We start from the raw sequence: 21,863 nt of genomic DNA on the forward strand, positions 1-21,863 counted from the left end.
GATGTAAACAAAAACACGTTCGTCTTTACTTTTTTTATCCATGCATAGTTTTGGTTATACTAAAACAATTCTTCCTTTTGAAGTCAAAACCTTTATTTTCATTCACATTTGTATTCCATGATCCAAACAGGACCACAGATGAAAATAAGCCTGAAGCAGCTAGAAATGGCTTAAGCAGGCTCCTAGGAGCAAATGGAGCTGAAACACCCCTCCTATGCTCTATAAAAGTTAGATAGGGGAAAAAATATGCATCTCATGCCTATATATACAAACCTCCGACCATGCCGGGCAATGCGCAGTCCGGATCAGGGTGGTCTATGGGTTAGTTGGTAGTCAACCAGGCTGGAGCCAATGGAGATGGGGCAAGCCATGCCCACCACCACCACTTCATCTACGGCTCAACATAAAATAACAATGGAGAAGGGCATGCATGGACCAGCATCTTCATGCCAGTGCTCATGCACGGATCAAATAATACACCAGCACTTATTTGGAAGCAAGAGTATGTTAGAATCAAGTCTCATCATCCCCAGCACCAAATGTACGTAAGGTCTGTGTCTCACCACCCTAATAGCCCCTCTAAGCCAGCTTGCGGCTTGAAGATTAACATGGTCACCACTTCCTGCAGTAGCCGTACTACTCGCAGCTCCATCTTCTAGAAGCGTCCAAGGGTCAACTTCCAATCATTGTCCTGTTGTTTTGACTTCCCAGACGTGGTAGCAGCAGTTCTTAATGAAACTGGGTTTCTTGTGTTTGAACTAGTGGAGTTAGACACAGGCTTTGCTGTGCGGGTTGGAGGGGAAAAAGTGCAGAAACTGGAACGGATGGCGGCTGGCAGGACAAGGAACAGCGCATAGAGGGAACAAGTGCTGGCATTGCAGCCTGGATACGCCACCTTACAGCACCTGGCAGTTGCATATGGTCCAAGTCATTCTGTATCACACAACAGATTATTATATACGCAAGAAGACCAAATTGTACTTCCAATATTTATAGAAAGAATGACAGAAGACTGTCTATATATGAATTTTATATCCCATTTTTATACTTACCAATTCTTCCCCTCTATATTTTTCCAATGCACCATAAACGTTCACTTTTGTGAATATAAAATATCCAAATTGGCAAGAAAATTATATAATGTCATCTTGTTAACTCCATCCCAAGGCGATATCAAAAGTGTAGTTTTAGTATTGCCAACTCAAAGGTTATATAGTAAATAAAGATGAAAAGCCACAGATTCATAGGCTGAGTGATTAGACCTGCAGAGTCTCCAGCAACTCTTGATCAAATCCAGAAATATCCCAGGTAGTGTCACTGGTCGACTTTGAAAAAACTGGCGACCTAAGCCAGCTTGGAAGACAGCTACTCAATAATCCATGCAAAACAAACAACATGCGATCAAAGAGGCCCTCAACAGAAATCTCTACAGGACCAGCAGAAGCTTTGGAAGGTGATTCCACCTCCCTCTTCAACTGAGAACCACGCAGGGCATTGACAGATATAACTGCATCCTCATACACAACCCGGCTACCAAGGAGACGAAGAATTACAGAGGCAAGTGCATGTCTCATATTCCGCAGAGATGGCTTCCTGCAAAATTCAACATGCAATTCAGATAAACTGTATCATAGTATGCAAAAGTTGTTCCAAAAAACTAGAAATTCTGATGTGGCTTGCTTAAAAAACAAAGGAAATCCCTTTGATACAACAAAGCACAACCTATCATCACTAGTGGCAGCAGTCACAACACCACATTTCTTAATACACCAGGTATACATTAGTTATAAAAAAACAACAACAACAACAAAAGCCTTATCCTGCCAAGAAAACAACCTATGATGCATTTATCTCCATTGTGGATGCATTTCAAGGAAATTCAAGGGTATGTATGCAATTAAAGGGCAAAAAATGAAGTAAATGTACAAGCACAACTTCAAAAATAAGTAACAATTGACACATGGTTCAAGACAATCATGATTAATACATCATTTTTTTTTAAAAATTTTTTTAAGAAAGCAAATAAAGATTAAAATTTTGATAATATATTACCCATCTGTGCAAAGAATAGGAAGAAATCTCATGATGAAGTGCAAACGTAATGACAAAGAAGCTTGTAAAGCTGCAGGAGAAGGTGGAGAAGAATCTGTTGCGGCTGTTTGTCGCCTAGCTAATCCAGGGCTGCCCCCTCTTGTAGCTTTGCGGCTATTAACTTTATTAGTCTGACCTTCAATTTTAGGAGGAGTATTTCCAGATTGCTTGCTTAGCCCACGAGTAATTGCAGAAATTTGTTGCTCAATACTATTCAATTGTTTAATCAAATCACTTGCAAATGAATTGCGAGTTTCATCAGAGCTTTGATCTATACAAGGAATAATTAACTCAACAAGAGCCCTCTCAGTCACATGCAGTTGGTCAATCACTTGAGGAAAACTTTTCAAGCACCTTTTCAGCTCCATCCCCCCTTCAACAACTTCTCCTTCTTCAAAAGATGCAGTATCAAACTTCTCCCTGTTGGCCCCCAGTTCAGTACAAGGATTACACCAACCCCAGGGCTCCCAATATTGGGCCTTAACAGAAAGGCCTTTACTCTCCGCAATATTATTTAACCATTGCTTAATGGTCTTCCGACCAAAAAGAACACCATGGCCAGCCAGGAACCATTTGGCCTGCAGCAACATCGAATCCTCTAGCGACGTCCCAAAAAGATGAATCAACTCTGAAAAAAGGGATGCAGCATCAGGCCTTACCAGTAACCTAGTGAGAATTATTGCAATAAATTGTTCTTGTTCTCAGAAGCAGAAGCAGACTTCTCTGGATTAGGGAAGGACAAACGTATAGCATCAGCTAAGGACATATCAGTTGCTTCCAGTTTCTCAACAAGAGCTTGTTCATTTAAAAGCAGCCTAAGTTCAACCCATTGCCAGTGAAATTTAGCAGGTTGCAGGTTATCTAAAACATGCACTATCTTGTCCCGAAGCTTGGATTCACCATATCCAGAAATCTCGCTTCCATCATCCTGAGGAAGCATAGATTGTGGCATTTTACAATCAATCATCGCATTCAGAAAAAGCCTTGCACGGAGAGGAACAAATGCCTTGGAAGTGAAATGCATATCCGAACCATTCAACTCTAGCAACTTTGCAAATTCAGCATCACTTGCATCTGCAGCCATAAAATCATAGAGACTTTGACTATCTCTCAAGCATACATCTCGAAAAGGTAAATGTTTTATTACATCATTTATGGCAACATATAGAGACTGATGAAGTTGATTCATGTCTTCACGGGCTACAGAATGAGAATTCATAATGAATGGCCACCACAGAACAAGAGCAAACATGGAATAGGCAGGTGGAAAGACTAATCTAAGAGGAAGCATGTGCTGCATCCTTGAAAGTGCTATAATAGATGGTTCACCTAAAAGTTCCACCACTAATCCATCATTGATGGTTCTGCAGTTCCCAACAAACAATCTAAACCAATGGACATAAACTTCAATTGAACTATCTGCCTTGTAACCACCAACTGATCGTGCATTTCCATTTGAATTAGATCTTGTGCTTCTTACAAATTGTGCTACATCCAAACCCTCCTTCAACAGGAGGACTGTTACCATTCTTTGCAGGCTGGAAACACCATATATAACAGCACCAACAACAAGTGCAGAGACAGCAGCCACAATTTTTGTTGCTCTCCCGAATACAACTTTACTTGAGTTGTTTACACTATCATTTGAAATACTGATACCAGCATCATGGCCTTCTGGAGACATTTGAAACTGAGCACGGGATGCTTTGCTAGGAGCAAAAACTCCAGCAAGAACAGTAGAAGCTTCTGTTGCAAGAGCAACCTCAAATACACGGCTTTGGCGTTCTCCTAGAGCTTCCTTAAGTAGGCACAGACATGTTATATGCATTCGCAGAATGCATCTAGCATAGTTCAGTGAACCTGTAGCCAGTGTGCTTGAATGACAATTTCCAACTGAAAAATCAGGTATTCTTGCTATAGTTCGCCCTACACTACCAACAATGACAGAAACAGCAGAAGAGACCAAAGAGGGATCCCCTTCTTGAGCAGCACCACCAGTCTGCCGTATGCAGTCAATTAAACCAGTAACTATTTGTTGAGCAATTTTATATCCATTATCCCATTTTTCCATAGCAGGACCTTTTGGTGCCCCATCAGAGGGCTTTCTTTCCTTTCCAACAAGATAATTCAATGCCTCCTCTACATTACGTTGCACTATGTCTCTCATGCCCAATCCTATTCTGGATGAACGGCCCCCAGTTATCTTTTGACGGAAAAAGTCATCAAGATCCTCAACTCCCTTAGGAACTCCCAGGGGAACCCTGACTCTCCATCCATTGACCTTCCAAAATCAAGCTCAGAAGAAAGTCTTCTATCGCTTGTAGCCTTAAAAGTCTTCTCCCAGTCAATGACACTAGCCACATTGCTATATTTCTTCAATAGATAACAAGAAAAGGCTAGCACCGCTGAACCTGAAATCCTGCCATTGGATGCCATAATGGCTGTGGTACGATGCATCGCAGCTGACAGAGCTTTGGGAACAAGATCGGCAGCAGCAAGAATGTTCTCATACCTGCACCAAATGCAATGTTAGAGGATAAGATTCAAAAAATTACTTCAAATCCCAGATATCAAATAAAGAACAGTCAATAAACGACAATATATATAAAGAGACAAAGAATACTCACGAAGTCTCAATGAAAAGATAAAGCTTAATTCCATGAAGTGAAATAAGCATGGAAGCTCATATGAAGTCGTAGACACCTCACCAGAGGTTCAGCAATCCAAAAAGAAACAGCCTACTAATTCTTTCAAATATCAGATCTTCCTTTTATACATTAAAATAATCATTCGTGTTTTGAATGGATAGAAAAAGGCTTGTGTTTGTACAAGTCTCAGTAGCTGTGAAATGTTATGTAGAATTTTACGGCACAACACCAGTCTATAGTTTAGGTGGCAAAGTCGAGAAGGAAAAGAAACACAATGAGAGAACAGCTTGCAAGCTTCTTTTACAAGGAAAAAATGATCAAAGAATAAATAGTATATAGCATTAGGCAAAGAAAGCTGACAATAATTTAAAAAACAAAATCAGGAAACAAGTTATTGAGAAAGAAACAAAACCTACATGAACTGACAACAGAAGGAAAAAGTAAAAAAGATTTGGCACCATTCACGAACAAAACCATTTAATTAAATTGAATTGAGTGCAAACCTTCTCAGTGATGATAACAAAAAAGCCTCTCCCACATCACAAACTTGGCCATCTACATTCCTTGGCATCACTGGAACATTCCTCCCATTATGAATTGTAAAGCTGGGGCTACTGGGAACCTTCGGCAGCAACCATAGAAGGAACTTGACTGCTGACACTAAATCATCAGAGATATCCATCAGATAAAGTATTGTAGAAAGTTCATCCTCCCCAAGTTTCCATCGTATTGTGCTTCTATCATCAGCAACAGCAAAAGGCCGGCCAAACTGGCCAATTTGACCAGTATTCTTTTCAATTGCCTGAACTAGCAGCCTGACTTCATTCACCAGCCAAATTGCTATTGCCCGTTTCTCAACAAAGCGAAGCCGTTTAAGATCTCTTCCAATTGAGACAATATCCTCGTAGGGAATTGCTTGGATTCCATCCACCGACATTGGCATATCCCCATCCATTGCAGTTTTATGGTGAGGGCAACTTACCTTATTATCACATACATGGCTTGTTGATGCCCCCTGGCTACCCTCAATTCTGGCAGCTGCCAGCTGAGCAAGACTATTGGTTTTATGAACACTCTTATGCCGGCTCTTGGTAGGTTGCTTGGTTGACTTCACTGGTTCATCAACTTTGAGAGACTCCAAAGATTTCATCCCCTTCTTAATCCACCAAGCATCTTTTTCATCAGATAAAACTATTGAATGACCCTGAACAGATGAGTTTCGTTCCTCACTTATTTTTTGTCTCTTTGCCCTTCTACATTCTTCACAACCAAGTGTACCTTCCACAGGATCAATCTTGCTGTAAGGAGACAAATACTTCGAACACTTCCCTGAGATTCATCCAACCCTGCATCACCCAAATCTGATAAAGTGCTAGGCAGTTGTAATAGTGCTGTGATGGCTGCTTTCAATTCTTCAACATCTCTGAATGTAGAAGCTGCATCCTTTGCGGAAGATGGATTGTGCTTTTGCTTAAATGAAGATGGAATAGCAGCAGCAGCATCACATTGTTCACTAAACGAACCACGGAGTATAAGCCGACGTTCATTCAAGTAAATTTGCAAGGCTTCCTCTAGCAGCATTCCTTCAACAATCCCTGATTCTTCCAAAGCATTATGCAAGAAGTCACCAGGAAGCTGCTTCAAAATTCGGTAGTGTCTTTTACATCTCTCCAGGTTAACCAAATTTACATTCATATCCATGATCCCACTAACAATTAGCTGCCGCACATATGCGAAGGGGTTAAAAATCCCTGCTCGTATGAGTTCCACTATGAATAGATTTAGGCGTTTGAGACCTTCCCCTTTATGTACTGAATGCTGATCAATCCAACAAACTATAATATCATGCAAAGGCCCTGGGCTTTCAAATATAAGTGAAGAATTAGAACTTGAGTCACTATGTTTTGAGTTCAGTTTTACTTTTAATATATTACACATTAACTTTCGAGGAGTCCGCAGATTTGGAGATTTTGCCAGTTTCATAATTCTGTTAATGCTTCTATTCTTTTGTCTTCGTGAAACATACATATCCTTCAACTTCATCTTTAGAAGTCTAACTGCTATATGCACTTGAGAAAGATCTTTCCTGCCTGTGAGTTTTATATTACATGGAGGAGCAGTTCGAAAATCCCTGAAATCACATGTTGCCCACTCACAAAGGACAAACACTGAATGCATAAATGAAGAATTTATGGTGCCCACCCACTTCAACGATAATCTCAAGCAAGGGCTAATTTTTGCAGCCCAACCTTCATGCACAGTTCCATCACATCGATCATCAAAAAGGAGTTTATAAGTTCCACATACATCACCCGCCCCGAGAGATTTGTCCAAAGATTGTACAGCTTTAGCCAGACAATGACCTGGATAGACTGAGCTTGTAGCCTTTGCAAGATCATGTGCATGCTTTTGAATGCATGAAATTATGTGATCAAATGCCAATGATTGATATCGTGAATCAAATCCTTTACTCTTAAATAGACAGGTAACATCTTCTGAACTACTTTTTATCTTCCCTTCAACTTCAGATGCTTTCAGCGTAAAACTTCCATCATTTACTGGATGTGAAACAACCGAAGATGGTAAAGGAAAGCAATCCAAAGCAACAAATGTATCTGGTGCAGCAAATATCAAAAACTGGAGCATCTCAATCAGAGTACAAGTTGTATATGCCCTCCGAGAATTATCTACAAGATCTGATCCGCCTGGAGCAGGATCACAGATGATTCGAAGAGCCATTCCAGCAAGATTACGTACATATGTTTGAGACAGAACAACAGTTTCTAAAAAGCCATATATGATAGGCAATAGCAGCTGCAAAATCTCTGTGGATGCTTTTTCCTGAAAGTAGCAAGAATGGAAACATTAAGAATTGGAGACATGAAATTAAGAAAAAGATTAAAAATTAAATTTAAAAAAAAAAAAAGGAAGCTCCCTTTTCTTTTTGTAATCACAAAAAATCAGTAGTGTGGAAAAGAAAGTGTTCAGAATAACTAAGAGGTAACATCATTACCTGTAGTTGATTCAGAACCCAATCAATAACAAGAGAGGGAAGAAGCAGCCCTTCAGCATGATGCCATTGCAAAAGCCGCACGGCATACCACCATTTAAAATACACAGATGGCTCCCCATTATCAGAGACTGATGAGCCACGGTCACTTCTGTGCTGCAATGATCCTGCATGGTGCATTTGTGGTGAACAATCACGACTAGAATGGGCAGGATCAGAAGCATCTTTGGAGATAAATTCATCCAGAAGAGATTGCAAGTAATCAACAACATCTTTGGTCCAATTCTCAGAACGAGCAGCAATCCCTGAAGAAATACTAGCAGAACCAGACCGAACCTACAAAATTCAACCATAATCCACCTTCCTATATGATTTTGTATAAAAAATGATAAGGTAACTTATGACATTTATTTATATATATATTTTTTAAATGGTGATGGTCATGCATCTCTACCTGATTCAGATAAGTAACTTTGATAAACCAAGTTGCCCTTAACAATGGCACATTATTCTTGATAAGAACTTCTAAAAGCAGTTTCTTTCTAAATCCATGAGGAACATGATCAGACAAAGAGCGTAGACGCTTGTGCTGGTGAGACAAGCCCTGCAACAAAACTTTTTGTGAGTATAAGTAGTGCCAGTAGCTCCAAAAGCACTATCACAAGACAACAATTTGTTTAGAAAAAGGACAGAGTATCATTAAAGAATTTCCTCAAGGATCGAACAGGCAAATCAACCAAGACAACAATAAGCTGATAAATTTGTTGTATGGAATGTCTGAATTCATGAATGGTTAACTGTGGAATACATGCACTACATAGCCTGTACAGAACTAATCCTCATAACTTATTCTGGACCCAATAGTTTTATAATCCCCCAACTTGGATCAAGACTAGAGTCTAGAACCATCTATCCAGAAATACAACTAACTCTTGCCCTCGGCTCATATACATCATCAAGAACTTATAACAATGCAATACCAATGAGGTATAACTGTTACAAAGGGAAGTGAAACAACAAATGAAGCCACGTCAGCAGGACTTTCAATAGCATACTTCAATCCATTTCTTTCAAAACTTTTCTCACCGAACTTCAAGCAAATAAACACCAATGGGGCACAATTGCTATAAAGGAAAGTTAGACAAAGATGAAAGCCATAGGAACAGGACGGCCACTGAGAATACCTCAATCCATTTTTCACGGAAGTCTTCACCAGCTGGCCTTTGTTCAGGGAAGATGCCAGGCCTGTTGAGTTGGGTTCCTGAAAGAGCCACCCCATAGACCTGACCAGCCTGTCAATAGCAAGAACTGTAATGCAGATCAAAACCTTCACGACAATCTCAGATGGGTTAAAGCCAGAGCCCAGTCGATTCAACGAAGCAAAAGGAAACAAGCATTTCACAAAAAATAACAGACTCAAAAAGAAAATATCACCTTCCGCTTCTGAACACGAGATTCATTAATGGCCCTTAGACGTTTCTTAACAGCCTGGAAAGAAGACAACGGTGTTCAACAACATTCTAACAGCTTTGGAGAGTGCACATAAAACGCAGAGGATGTGCAGTGATCGCATGCCATGCTTATAAGAAACAACAACAAATAGAATGGACCAACAAATTCTAAAAGGATAAGGAAGCCACCTCTTTACAATTTATAATAACTGCCTTGTTGAAATTTGAAACCTGATTCAATGAAACTTCTCTAGCTTCCTGGCAGACACATAAAGTGTAAAATCAGAAAACTGTAAACTGTAGATACCAGAGAAGAGCACAATTATCTGATCTAAAAGAAACTAACAACTGATATTCAACAATTTGTCAAAGGAGGAGACGATCATCATCATGATGAGATTAAGTGCTACGTCAGAATCTAACTAGGCTCTTGAGGAAAAAGAAAGATATTGGTTAAAAGAAAATTCAAGGAAAAAAAGCTACAAAAAACCAGTATAGTGCATAAAAGTAAAATTATAAAAGCTACAAAAAAAAAAAAACAATATATTGCATAAAAGTAAAATTATAAACAATATTTTCAATTATTTATTGATGTCACTCTTGATTTGTTTCACTTCACAGCTTAGTTTTTTGGACTTCGTGCTGTTTAAAAGAAAATTTTTTGCAACCTCTACAATGTTTGTATCACCAATACAATTTTTGTGCAATCTCCGTGTACTCTATACAATCTCTGTGCAAGTACATGGGATTGATGCTAGTTACTTAAGAAAATAAAATTAAAAAGTCATGACATGGTTTTAGCACGCATCAAATAAATTCAGCCAACAAAATGTTCCAATGAATGGCACAGCTTAAGAGAATCTCCCTCAAATCTCAACCCTTGGTGACAAAATCAATAAATTGATATGTACAGGGGAAAAAAAACGATAAAAAGTTAAATCAGCACTTCGCATTATCTGATCTTGTTTCTATAACCAATACAAAACAAAGAGATCTACCTCAAGGCCCTCAACCGTTTCCCTATATCCAGATTGCACATAGCCTCTTGTCAGAGTCTCCTCGGGGCAATTTGGTGCTTGGGGAAAAAAGTCTGGTGACCCAAGTCTGAGATTTAAAATAGTCATTTAATATTTTAAAATGCAGCTAAAAAAGATGATACCAATTTAATAACTACCAAGTTTTAAACCTTGCGACTTATTGCCTTCGAGTGACTAAAACAACACGCATGCAAATTTAACTCCAAAAGGGGCCTAAGATTATCATTATTCAGGACTAAAAACAACTCTTATTTCAAAACACGTGCCAGTATTAATTGGACATACCTGGTGTTTAGAGGCTCTTTATCGCACTTCAACTTGTATGGGTTTAGCTGAGGTTGTCGTCTGTAAATACAAAACCATTTTATCAAGAGGGATGGGCAGGAAAGAAAAAAATTACTGATTTAGCATAAATTAAATTAGCAAATTACAAAAAGTTAAAAGTGATGCTTCAAAGACAGGGTATGTTCGTTTTGAAATCCAGCTCTTATACACAATTTGGTTGGATTTTTATTTTTTTTTTGGGGCCAAATTTGGTTGGATTAAAATATAGAAATTTGTAACCTCCAATTGCTCCAATCTAGTTTTACATCTAAAGTCCTTGTGAGACCATGTTAGGTAGGCAGTTCTGGACTAAACAGACAAAGACGAAAGATCCATGCCACCAATCCAATTACTCAAAAGACCCCAGCTCCACCAGCATAACAGACCTACCCTTCAATGGTTTACACTACCTAGAAACCATAAGCTTATGGTGTAAAAGCATGAATTCAAAGTTCTTCATGAAGAGCAGAAATAAAACAGTGGTTTAAAAAAGAAAAAGGCAAGTCATGTTCCAAAACACAGAAATGAGGATGGAAAAAGATATAACATGACTTAGCAGAACTACTGACACTTCTCTCTAATTTTGATTTTTGAGATACGAAATTATATATTTCACCAAATATGGAGGTTCAAAAGATACTTCATGTTGGTGTAATCCAGTAACAGACGAAAGGAAGAGATCTTTCAGTTATGAACTAAGCCATGGGATTGGCGTCCCCCGTGATGAGAAACTATGACAAAGTTACCTCATGGTAACGTATTATACTCTATTGGAAGCCAAGTGTTCAAGGCTTCATGATGAATTGATCCCAATCTGAATATGAAATGCAGTATAATGGGAGACATTTAATTTTAAAACTTCACATCATTAAAGGTACTTGACCATTTTTTTCAGTTACGCCAAAAGGATCAGTATTTACCTTCTTCCATCGTTCTTAACTCTTAAGGACAATAATCTCACAAAGAATAGAAGGCATTATTTAGCAGGTTCACGATGAAAAATAGGTTCCAAACTTGAGCCATATAGTACAGATGTAGCAAGCATGGGTAAAACTCAATCTGATTACTAAATCTCACTATTCATATATAATCTAGAGTGCATCATGTCTAAGACAAGTATTGGACATGTCGTAGACATGGAAAAGGCTCTTCTTTTCAAGTGTCAATGATACGTAATAGAAGAAATAGGAGCTTTACACGTGTAATCAGAATGTAATTTTGGGTTTATTCGTTTGTTCACCAAAATAAAAAGAAATAGGAGCTTTACAACTCTGCATTCACTAATCTCTCACAACTAATACAATTTACAATGACAACAGCTTCCAGATGATGGGCACTCGTTAGTGGCTAATACATAGGAAACCTATTTTTACTTTCCCTTCCGACCACCAAAGAACACTGAAAATAAATAGATCAATAGAAAAGAAAACTAAACCATATAAAAAAATTAATTTTAGTTCGTTATAGGCTAAGGAGATCGTTAAGCACATATTGGCCAGTAGGAAGTTCCCTTACCTTGAACTTACAGAATAGTTAGAAAGCAAGGAAGATGAATCAGCTCTTCCAGTGTCCCTAACAGATTGTCTGCTTAGGGCACTGCTGCTAACTGCACCAGTGGAGCTGCCAGTATGATACCTTTGCATTGCCCCCAACAATTATCAGCATACTGCCCACAACATCAAAGCAATACAAGTAGCTGTAATAGCTAAACTGCATCATTGAAATGTCCGCCAAGTTATTTCCAAGTAAAGTCAACTAAGCAAGCTAAACAAGTCCTCATCAAAGAAAAGACAGTAGCAAAGTAAAGGAGATTAATAACTGACAACTGGATTAGAGCCAGCCAATATCCTCAGGCATCAAATTTACGCAACAATGGACTTAAAACTGCTGAAGGACACACACACACAGAAGTTTTTGTGGAACAAACACTATATATACCAAACATGTGACTTCACTCAAGGCAACCAAGGTGACAGAGTATCACTGTTAGACTTGTATGACATGAGCCATTATGAAAGCTAGGCATCAATTATCCAAAAGGCGTAACTCAGGCACTACACGAGGCCCAATGCAAACAAATTTTAAAATAATATATAGATTTAGTTTGCATAAAACATTTTTCTGGATTATGAAAGAAATCAAAATCCAAACCTCTACACAGCATTTGAAACTGAATTAAGTTCCCACAGTAGAAAAATCTACCCTGGGTGCGATAGCAAATAAAAATATGAACAAATTCACAATTTAAAGTTCATGAATCTTGGAAAAATGCGAACATTCAGGCAAGCAATTGGAAAATTTTAGAAATATCCTGAAAAGCAAATAAATAGCCTACTAGTTTAATCAAGGCAACAAAAGTGCTGTGAATAAATAAATAATGAAACATTGGATTTTTTAGATAAAGTATAATTATAGAAAGTTGAAACCTTTAGTTATTAATATTGTTTTTCTACACAGGAGTTCCAACAAAAATAAAAGGGGAGAGGAGGCAAGGGGCATTATATAATTCTTTGTAAGTTTGATAAAAATTTGCACTAAAATACAAACTCCTCGCCCAGTAATAAAAACTGATACATTTTTTTAATCTTTTACAACTGCGACAATTTATAATTCTAAGCTATATATTATTTTTAAGAAACAATAGAAAGCTTCATTGCATAGAATAACGAAATTACTTTTGATCCATAAGCATACGCTTAAAACCATAAAAGGAAATACCCTCATGTTGCACTTTTTGCTCTCCAAACTTAACTCGCCAACTTGTTCATGGCACGCTACCGTTTAAACTAACTTCTTAAAGAAGCTGCAACATATGTGAGATAAATTGAATCATCCAAAACTCTGAACTAAACGTTAAAACCCAATTATATTCTAAAATTATATTATAAAAGATTCTGAACATAATTTTGCGCAACCCTATAAATCATATCTAACACTAAACAGTTGCCAAGACATGAAGTTCAAAGCACGATCCGAAGCTAGGGTTTTTCGATTAATTCTGATTTTTCAACTTGAAAAAGTGCCACGCGAGCTGATTGTGAAGCTGAAAATTGGGACCCCTGACGTGAAGAAAGCTAGATTTTTTTTCAATGGCAATTACGCAAACAAGCAAGGACCATCGAAAAACAGAATAATGGGTATAAAATTGAACATCAAATCGAAAATTGGTGCATACTTGAGAAGAAAGTTTGAATTTTGAGAGAAAAGTCCGCGAAGCACCGTGGTATAGAGAGAATGTAAGAGAGATGCGAAGAAGAAAGAAGAAAGGTCTCAAGCTATGAGTGCTTTGACTCTTGATGTTTGCAGGTGATAACGCCGAGGCCTCTGTTGCTTCCTGTGATGGAATAAAGGCCGAAGAAGGAGGGATCTTGTAGTTATAAAAATATTAAATTTCACTGCTTCATCTTATTCCTCTTTTGCCCTGATGATATTGATACTGTTGTAAACAAGCTCAGGGGATAATTGGATTTCAGTGGGGGTAAAAATGTCAACGAGGGCTATCAATTTTTCCCTTTTTTTTTTGATGAATGGAAATGGAGATGTTAGGAAGAGCAGAACAAGAAGAAGGAAAAGAAGAATGTTGTTGGATTCATGCGTTGATGACAGGGAGTATCCGTATCTTTCTATCGAGACAAAAACAAAACTCATGGACTCCAGAGCGGAAACTAAAAATACGAAAAAGACAAATTGGTGTGAACCAATGATTATGAACTGCATAACGGGCACTCCCTCCCAGTTCTGGCTTATTGAGAGAAAAAAGAAAACAAACTGCTAATACGCCATCGCTTTCATAATTCTATTCGACATATTAAGCATAGTCAAAGACTTTCAAGTTCTACTACTTGGTATTTGCAAATAAAAACTACAACTAGGTACCAAATATGTGTGAAACTATTTTAATATTTTTTTTATTAAACCATTGAAAATATGAATTGCAGGTATATTAGTTTCAATGAAAGATGTATCAGTAATGATTGATTACATAGAATCTTTTATATCCGAAGAATGAAATATAAGTTTAGATATTTTATCACTAATTATACATGAAACAAATAAAACCAACTATAACAGTTTTTTTTTTTTTGGGGTTTGCCAACGAACATGATATTTGAATCAACAAATTTGTGGTTATAAATTTGAGTTTCATTAAAAACTATGCTCATCAAAGATGGTTGAATCATATGCAATGTGACATAGTACACTTGTACAAAATATATTTAATTTAACTAAAAAGAGGGCATAAATATTAATATAATAAGTCAAATACTTGCTTGTAGGAGTAAAAGGCATGTTCTCGTACGAGTGGAGTTTGGAACTCGGTTTAAGATTTCCCAGCTGCAGCCCATCTATGCATGTGGTGTATATATGTTCCTATATGCTTCGCTCTTGACTTTCATAGCTCTTTATAGAAAGGTAATAATTTATTTATAAACACATCGGAAGAGATAATTAAATTCATACAATTCATCCTAAGGATCTTAATTGTACCACACAATGAACAACTCCCTAACTTACACGATTAACTCGGATGAATTCCCACCGAGCTAATCAATATTTCTTCACTCTCCTAATTGATTCAGCTGAGAAAGCAAGACTCGCAAAACTGTTTGTTCTCATTCTTTTCTCTCTTTTAAAAGCAACATAAGCCTCTCTATCTCCCTCCCCCTCTCTCTCTCTCACACACACACGGGACTCCTAAGAGTAAGCAGTTGTGAAGAATGCTTGGAATTTATGGTGAATGGTGTGAGGAGGATGAAAGAAGAGAAGTGATTACGTGTGGTGGAAGAATATAAAAAATGACGTATAAAGTGAAATTAGATACCCTTCTGTGACGGGAGAGGTCGCGTGCACATGTGAGAGAGAGAGAGAGGTAAAGAAAGAGGGGGTGAGCCTTGCCTCTCTTTTTTGACAGAAAAATATTTGGATGTTAAAGCGGCTATTAAACTCAAATTTCTTTTATTAGCCGTGTGGTTAAGAGCTTATTGTATGGTGTGGTAATAACTCGTACGTTTTCAGGTTGGAAAGCTCCAGCTTGGATATTACTGTGCCAAATTGTGGGACAAGCTATCTACTGCCTCTCAAATTGTAAATAGCCATATAAATATACTGAATTAATGAGAAACATGTTAGATTTTATAAGATTTCAACCACGGATGGTACGACAAGTGTTCTAGCGATGACTAAAGTTGAAGTTTTTCCGATACATGACTTTGCTAAAGGCAATTACGTAAGCCACCAAATCCTGCAGTTAACATAATGTTCCAAATATTCTTGGAATGAACTCAGACTTTATTATTTCCCTTGGAAACTGCATCAAGCTGCACTCAGAATTTATTATTTCCAAACTTGAGCTGTTAAACTAAAATAGGATAGCAAAAGGGCATATACAAAGATACCATTGGAAAAAAAATTACAACACACCACCAGCTCAACAAATCAAACTCTACAATATCTAAAACTGGAAACCTTAGTCCGTCACAGGGTAACTGAAGCACACACCGGAAAAAGGAGGAAAAAAGGGTTACTTTGTGATTGTAAACAACTTGTCGGAAACAAGCCTCGTAGCTTTAGTGGAAGCATTTGCCGCTGGGTTTCTCTTTACTTGCGACGCAAGGTACCTTATTTTATAGTCCTCGTCCAGGTTATTCTTCAGATATTAGGGTAGTCAAATATAGCAAAGATCAACACTGTCAGATGCGCCAAAGATTACTAGTGCCCAGTATCCTCACCTATTATGCTACCATTTCCTCATATGCCTGGTAACTTCCCTCTCACCTCAGTCAGATTTAACAGGCTCGTATAAACAAATGCAAGTCAGTTGGTTTTTACATGTTGATGCTGCTCTCATTGTCATTTGCTTCGCATTGAATCTCAAAACATTTACTTTCAAGATTTTCAGTTACACAGTTCAGTATTGCGTCTTCCATCAGTTCTGCAAGAATGGCTTCACCCATTTCAAAACCAACTTGCTCGGCATCAAACTGAAGATCCATCCATGCTCCACTTCTTGCCATGTCTTTTCTAACAATTTGGTCCAAAGTATGTGGTGGGGATAGAGGAAGCAAATGCCAGCACACTCCTTCCCAGACTTTAAGAATAATATCTGGGGCCAGTCTTATGCTGCTAGGTTTTACAAATGATACACAAGGTGAGACCCCAAAGTAATACTGGCAAACCTCCATGAGAACTTCATTGACACAATCGAATAGGAGTTTCTGGTCATGGCATGGCTGGTTTGAGAGAACCTCTACCTGATCAGACAATGATTGATCTAATATCTGGTCTGAGGAAACACACCTCATCCACAACTGATCTCTACTGAAGCCAGAGGCATTGAGAATTGCTTTAATAAAGTCATATATCAACTTGTTTTCTTCAACACACTGTTTTTGTCTATCAATTTGATCCATTTTTAAAGAGTCATGCTCTTCAAATTGAATTTGTAGCGGCTGTAATTGCCTTTTACCTGAAAATCATGTACGAATATCATGTCAACTTAAATTAAAATCAATGTGATTAATAAAATGGTATATGCTGACATGAATGTTTTAAGATGAATGGTAAGATTTTCCAAATCAGTTTCCAAACTTTTCAAGATGCAGGGAAAAGACAAGGACAGGAATATGAGGGCAAAAAAAAAAAATCTCTTCACGCTACTCTAGATTTTGTCAAAATAACATGGGACATAGAGAACCCTAGCAACCAGCATGTGGCTTTCAATTTCTACTCGAGAGTTCAAGTATTGGAATTACTTTGATTCCAAAATCTAGTTTATGGAAAAGCAGCATAGAGAACATTTTTCTAAAGGTCCATCGTGGCTCCGATGCTTGATTACCTACCAAGTTGAAACCTGGTGCTTTCCAGGCTGATGTCATCCTCCGGGAATGGCGTATCAAGAACAGATACAGGACTGGGCCGCCCAACTATTTCCGCACTGCTCTCTAGATCTTCAGAATTTTTAGGAGTAGAAGAGTGAATAGGAGATGGCGGTTGGTTCTCTACCGATACATCCTGTGAAAGAAAATGATATTTTAATATAATGTTACATTTGAGAGGGTATCATTTCCAAGAGATGTTTGGAGTCCTTTATTACTTATTTTGACCATACCCCCAAAATCAATGATCCAGATAAAAGTCCAACGAATCACAAGCATTTTTAGTGAAGATGACAGAGTGAACAACATAATGCTGATTAGATATCATATGAAACATCAAGAGACTGACCTGATTCAGACATTGAGACTGTCCTGCATCATCAAACAGTTCAGAAGAGATCTCACAAATTTGGACGTTTTCTGAATCCATTGGTTCAGAGGAAGAATCCAAAACATTTATTTCTTTAGGAGATTCTGCTTTACCTGCACAAAAACATTATTAAAGGCTAAACATCAAAGAATAAAAACATATGTTACAAACTACCAAGGTGCATTGTAACATCTATCACTGAAACCATATAGTTTGAACAAGGTACCTTCTGGAACTATCTCATCTCTATTAGGAAGAGAGGTTGGATCTGCTTTACCATCGTGAACAAGGTCATCTGTAGAAGTCAGCTCTAATTTAATGTCTTGTACTTTAATATCAGAGGAATCACTACAGATACTTGGCTGCTTCTTTGGACTGCTTGTTTCCTTCTCCAAATGACCCGTGAATGAGGATTGCCTGGGAGACAACAGTCTTGTTCGTGCAGTCACAAATTGATGCTCCCACTCACGTCCAGGACTACCAAGGGGAGACAAACTGTACTCAGGAAGAGATAGAATTCTACCAAGGGTTTTGGAAACCTTCCTGCCAGAAAAGTCCATGTTCCCATCTTCATTGCCTACCATTTCACAGAGATGTTTCTTAGCCTCAGTGTATATATTAGAAACCCTTTGTTTTGGATAACTACCATTTTCATGCTCCATTACTGCTTCCGAGTCTCTCAACGTGCCATTCTTGTCTCCTTTCTTCTCAACAAAGGACGGTCTTGCAATTTTTTCAATGAAAAAATGATCTTTATTAGGAGATTTCATTCCAGAATTATCTTTGCCAATGGTTTTGTTTCCTTTCCCCTTATTTTGAGATTGAGCAGCAATTTTTTTGGGAATCTTTTCAGGGTTTCCATCTCTCTCCTTTCCCATCGCATGTTTTAATTTCTTTTTTATCTCTGTAAGAGAAAAATGTGAACCAACTCTCACAGAAGAACCTTCATAAGAATCCAAGGATGATGAAAGTTCGGTCACGGCTTGGGAATTGTGAAAGCCCATTGGTCCAGGTTTCAGAATAACAATCCTATTCGAAGACTCGGTATTCTCGTGTCCACCTGTTTGATCTTTAGCTCGAGACTTTACCATCTTCCTGAAGAAGCTGCGGTGCTTGTGGTTGACAGTCTGTCTACTCTGTTCCAAACTACCTGGCTCATTTTCAGACAAGTTGGAGTAGGTAATTGTACTGTGTTCTTTATCATCTGAAACCTGAGAATTGATCAACTCTTGAACATATTTCAACAGAAGTGAATTTGGATCTTGTAGAAGCCTCAAAAATAATTCCTTATCTGAACTTAAAATTTGAAGTGCATCCATAAATTCATGGGAGCAAAGGAATTTTCTAGCTTCCGCAAGATCTCTTCCATCAAATGTCATCTGATTGACAAATTCAAGGATTGCACGTCTTGCCTCATTTTCCGCAATAACACGCTTCTGGTTTGATTGTTCATTCACTTCACCACCACCAAGGTCATGCGCTACAGAAAAGGCACTTTTCAGATGACTAAAATCCTCCAATACCTTCTCTAAATCGAGATCAGTTTTAGACAGCTTTCTTGAATGCTGACCATGTGAGAGTTCTGATTTCAAGGTTTTGTCTGAATTTAAATCATGGGAGCCCAGATCATAGCTCTTCTTGCGAGATTTCTTTTTTCTTCCAGGATCTATCTTCAAGGTGTCTTCATGGCATAATCTTGACTCTTTTGATTTTGCTTCTGCGTTAACCGCATCCTTGTCAATGAACATGTCTTCCTCCATGAGTTTGCTTACACTAGGCTTACCAGCTTCACAATGTTTGTCCAAATTGGTCAACATCTCTAACTTATTTTTTGAATGTCCAGAACCTGCAGGAAAAAAAAAATTATTGAAATTCAAATTATTCATTGAGTTCAGTTCCGCTGGACACCAAACTGCGCGCGCATTCTTAAAAGCAGAACCTATTTAAATAAAAATCTTCAGCTCAGAATTGTTTCAGAAAATTTGTTAAACATGCAGACATCAGTCATGGTGCAATCACTTCTGAAATTGAATGTGGCTCTAGGAAAGATGTGCAATACGGCACAAAGTTCCTAGCAAATAATACTTCACAATTTCTTCACCAGTTCAGCACACGGGGAAAAAAAACATGTTAAAATAAAACTTGGAAAAAAAAATCTTAAATATTAAACACAGTTCATAGCCAAGGAAGAAAAAGGGCGGAGTTCTTACCAAAAGCGTGCTTGCTGCCACGCCTTTTATCTGCAATTAACTTCTGAGCAGCACGACCATGGCGAAAATCAAACATACTAATAAAGCCCCACATGCAGCCTGACTGATCTTTCTCATACCTCATAGGACGTCTTTGGGACTTCTTTGCCATGATTATTAGGTACTGTTGACCTACCTTGTTCCCTCTTTTCCTCTTCCCTTTGCGCTTATTTCGCAAACGATCTTCCAAAACAGATCACCACTATGGTATTGGAAAACCTGGTTTCGTGAAGAAAATAATGAAGTAAATAAATGCAGTTGGAGATCATCAAAAACAGAATTAATAGTCCTGCTAATGCCCCAAAGTCCAAAACTGCAGTTCATGAACAGCAACCTAACAATGGGGACCAAGTGAAGAAAAAAATGCAAGCATAGTGTTAAAAAAAAAAAAAAAATTGACGGTAACAAATTCGGTGATCAACTCATGCAGAGGAATCGGCCATATCCGGACAAGATTTGAACTAAGTCAGTCAGCTGATCTTCTCAATCATTCATCAGCTCCTCGGAAATTTGGGTTTTTCAGGGAAAATGGTAGAAGAATGAACCAGACTAGGTGGTTACCTCTTAATCAGAAGAACAGAAGAATCATCGGAAAATAAAATTTCTGAATTGATAATGACCACTTAATCAGAGACTCTTTTTCTTCCTTATTTTGGCTCAAGTATGGTGAAGTAGTAGTAAAATAAGAAGACGCATATTTTAAGAGTTGGTCCACTTACAAAGCACCAAGGAATTCCAATTTTAGTTCCTCAAGCAAGCAAACGGTGTTGTAGCTTCCTTCGGAGGAGAAGGTATCAAAACCTTCTCTTTCATGCACATGCTTTTCACATTAGCTTAAGTTCTTCAATTCTCTGAGAAAGCTGAAAATTCCAGATAAACTTCAAAGAAAAGATCTACCAAAACCACTATATCGTCTTGGAGGCTTCAGCTTTTGTGATCGACAATGAGTTACAGATTCACAGCTAAGAAATTTTTCACCCTCTCTTTTGATATAAAAATCAAGAGTCTGAATTACAGCAAAAACTTGATACTCTAAAAAAGCTTGGCCTAACATGTCAAATCCAAATTCTGTTCAACTGAATCACTTCAATCACTGAAGAGGCATAGAGCATCCAAATTCCGTTGACTACCAATGTATCAGATGCAACTTTGTGATTATGTTCAAAAAGTAAACCCAGAATGCATCACTAATTATTTCCCAATGCCATTTCTCCAAGATATACAATACCCCCCAATTTATCACCGAACAGAGCCGTCAGGAAACTGCCATGTGAAGTGCCCAGATGACTATCGCTTTTTTGGATTGGTAATAAACTGGCAGCTAATTTTACCAGTAAAACAAGACTTTTTGCCAAAGGGTATCCTTTTCACAACCGAAAGGAGAGGGAAAATGGTTGCCTTGCACCGACCCAAATTCTTTTCTAACACGGAATTTCAGATACGGGCAGCCATTGAAGACTCAGAAAAGTTGAAGGAATAGAGAAAGAAAAGGAGAGATAGTGGGCGAAGAAAGGGAGGAAGCGAGGGAGAGTTTTGCAATGCCGACTACTGTAGGCCAGGTGGGGCTCACTGTGGCTAGACAATTCCGATTAAATTAAATTTTAATCGAACTCAGTGTATAAATTAATTAAATTGTCTGATCGATTTGATGAAAATCTTAAAATATTGATTCAATCTGATCGAATATTTAGATGTTTAGTTCAGGCGGATCAACTAACTCGTAATTTTATTTATTGAAAGTTTCAATTTCAATATCAGCCATGATTCGTGACTTTTTTATTTTTACACCTGCATGAGGCTTGACATGT

General features: G+C 38.0%; 1 protein-coding gene and 1 pseudogene across 1 annotated transcript; both read right to left on the reverse strand.

The window, feature by feature from the left end:
- Positions 1–370: 370 nt before the first annotated feature.
- On the reverse strand, positions 371–12,674 carry LOC114741447 (mediator of RNA polymerase II transcription subunit 12-like; annotated as a pseudogene).
- A 3,179-nt stretch (positions 12,675–15,853) lies between these two features.
- On the reverse strand, positions 15,854–21,588 carry LOC114741448 (uncharacterized). Its single transcript, XM_028929713.1, has 6 exons — positions 20,775–21,588; positions 20,017–20,274; positions 18,033–19,652; positions 17,786–17,919; positions 17,401–17,572; positions 15,854–17,027 (listed from the first exon to the last, which is right to left on the reverse strand). The coding sequence occupies exons 2-6, from the start codon at positions 20,165–20,167 to the stop codon at positions 16,387–16,389; spliced, it is 2,718 nt and encodes a 905-aa protein (XP_028785546.1). The 5' UTR covers positions 20,168–20,274; positions 20,775–21,588; the 3' UTR covers positions 15,854–16,386.
- Between the last annotated feature and the right edge of the window lie 275 nt (positions 21,589–21,863).

The sequence above is a fragment of the Neltuma alba genome, unplaced genomic scaffold (genome assembly GCF_004799145.2).
Source record: "Neltuma alba isolate B1F8T4 unplaced genomic scaffold, ASM479914v2 tig00003394_pilon, whole genome shotgun sequence".
Lineage (NCBI taxonomy): Eukaryota > Viridiplantae > Streptophyta > Magnoliopsida > Fabales > Fabaceae > Neltuma > Neltuma alba.

Bases quoted from the DNA above. Each gene is read 5' to 3' on its own strand.
- LOC114741448 (XM_028929713.1), bottom strand. From the start codon at position 20,167: ATGGCAAAGAAGTCCCAAAGACGTCCTATGAGGTATGAGAAAGATCAG. The intron at 19,653-20,016 runs GTAAGAACTCCG...TTTTTCCTGCAG, and splicing joins TGGCAGCAAGCACGCTTTTG to GTTCTGGACATTCAAAAAAT. The intron at 17,920-18,032 runs GTACCTTGTTCA...GTTTTTGTGCAG, and splicing joins AGATGAGATAGTTCCAGAAG to GTAAAGCAGAATCTCCTAAA.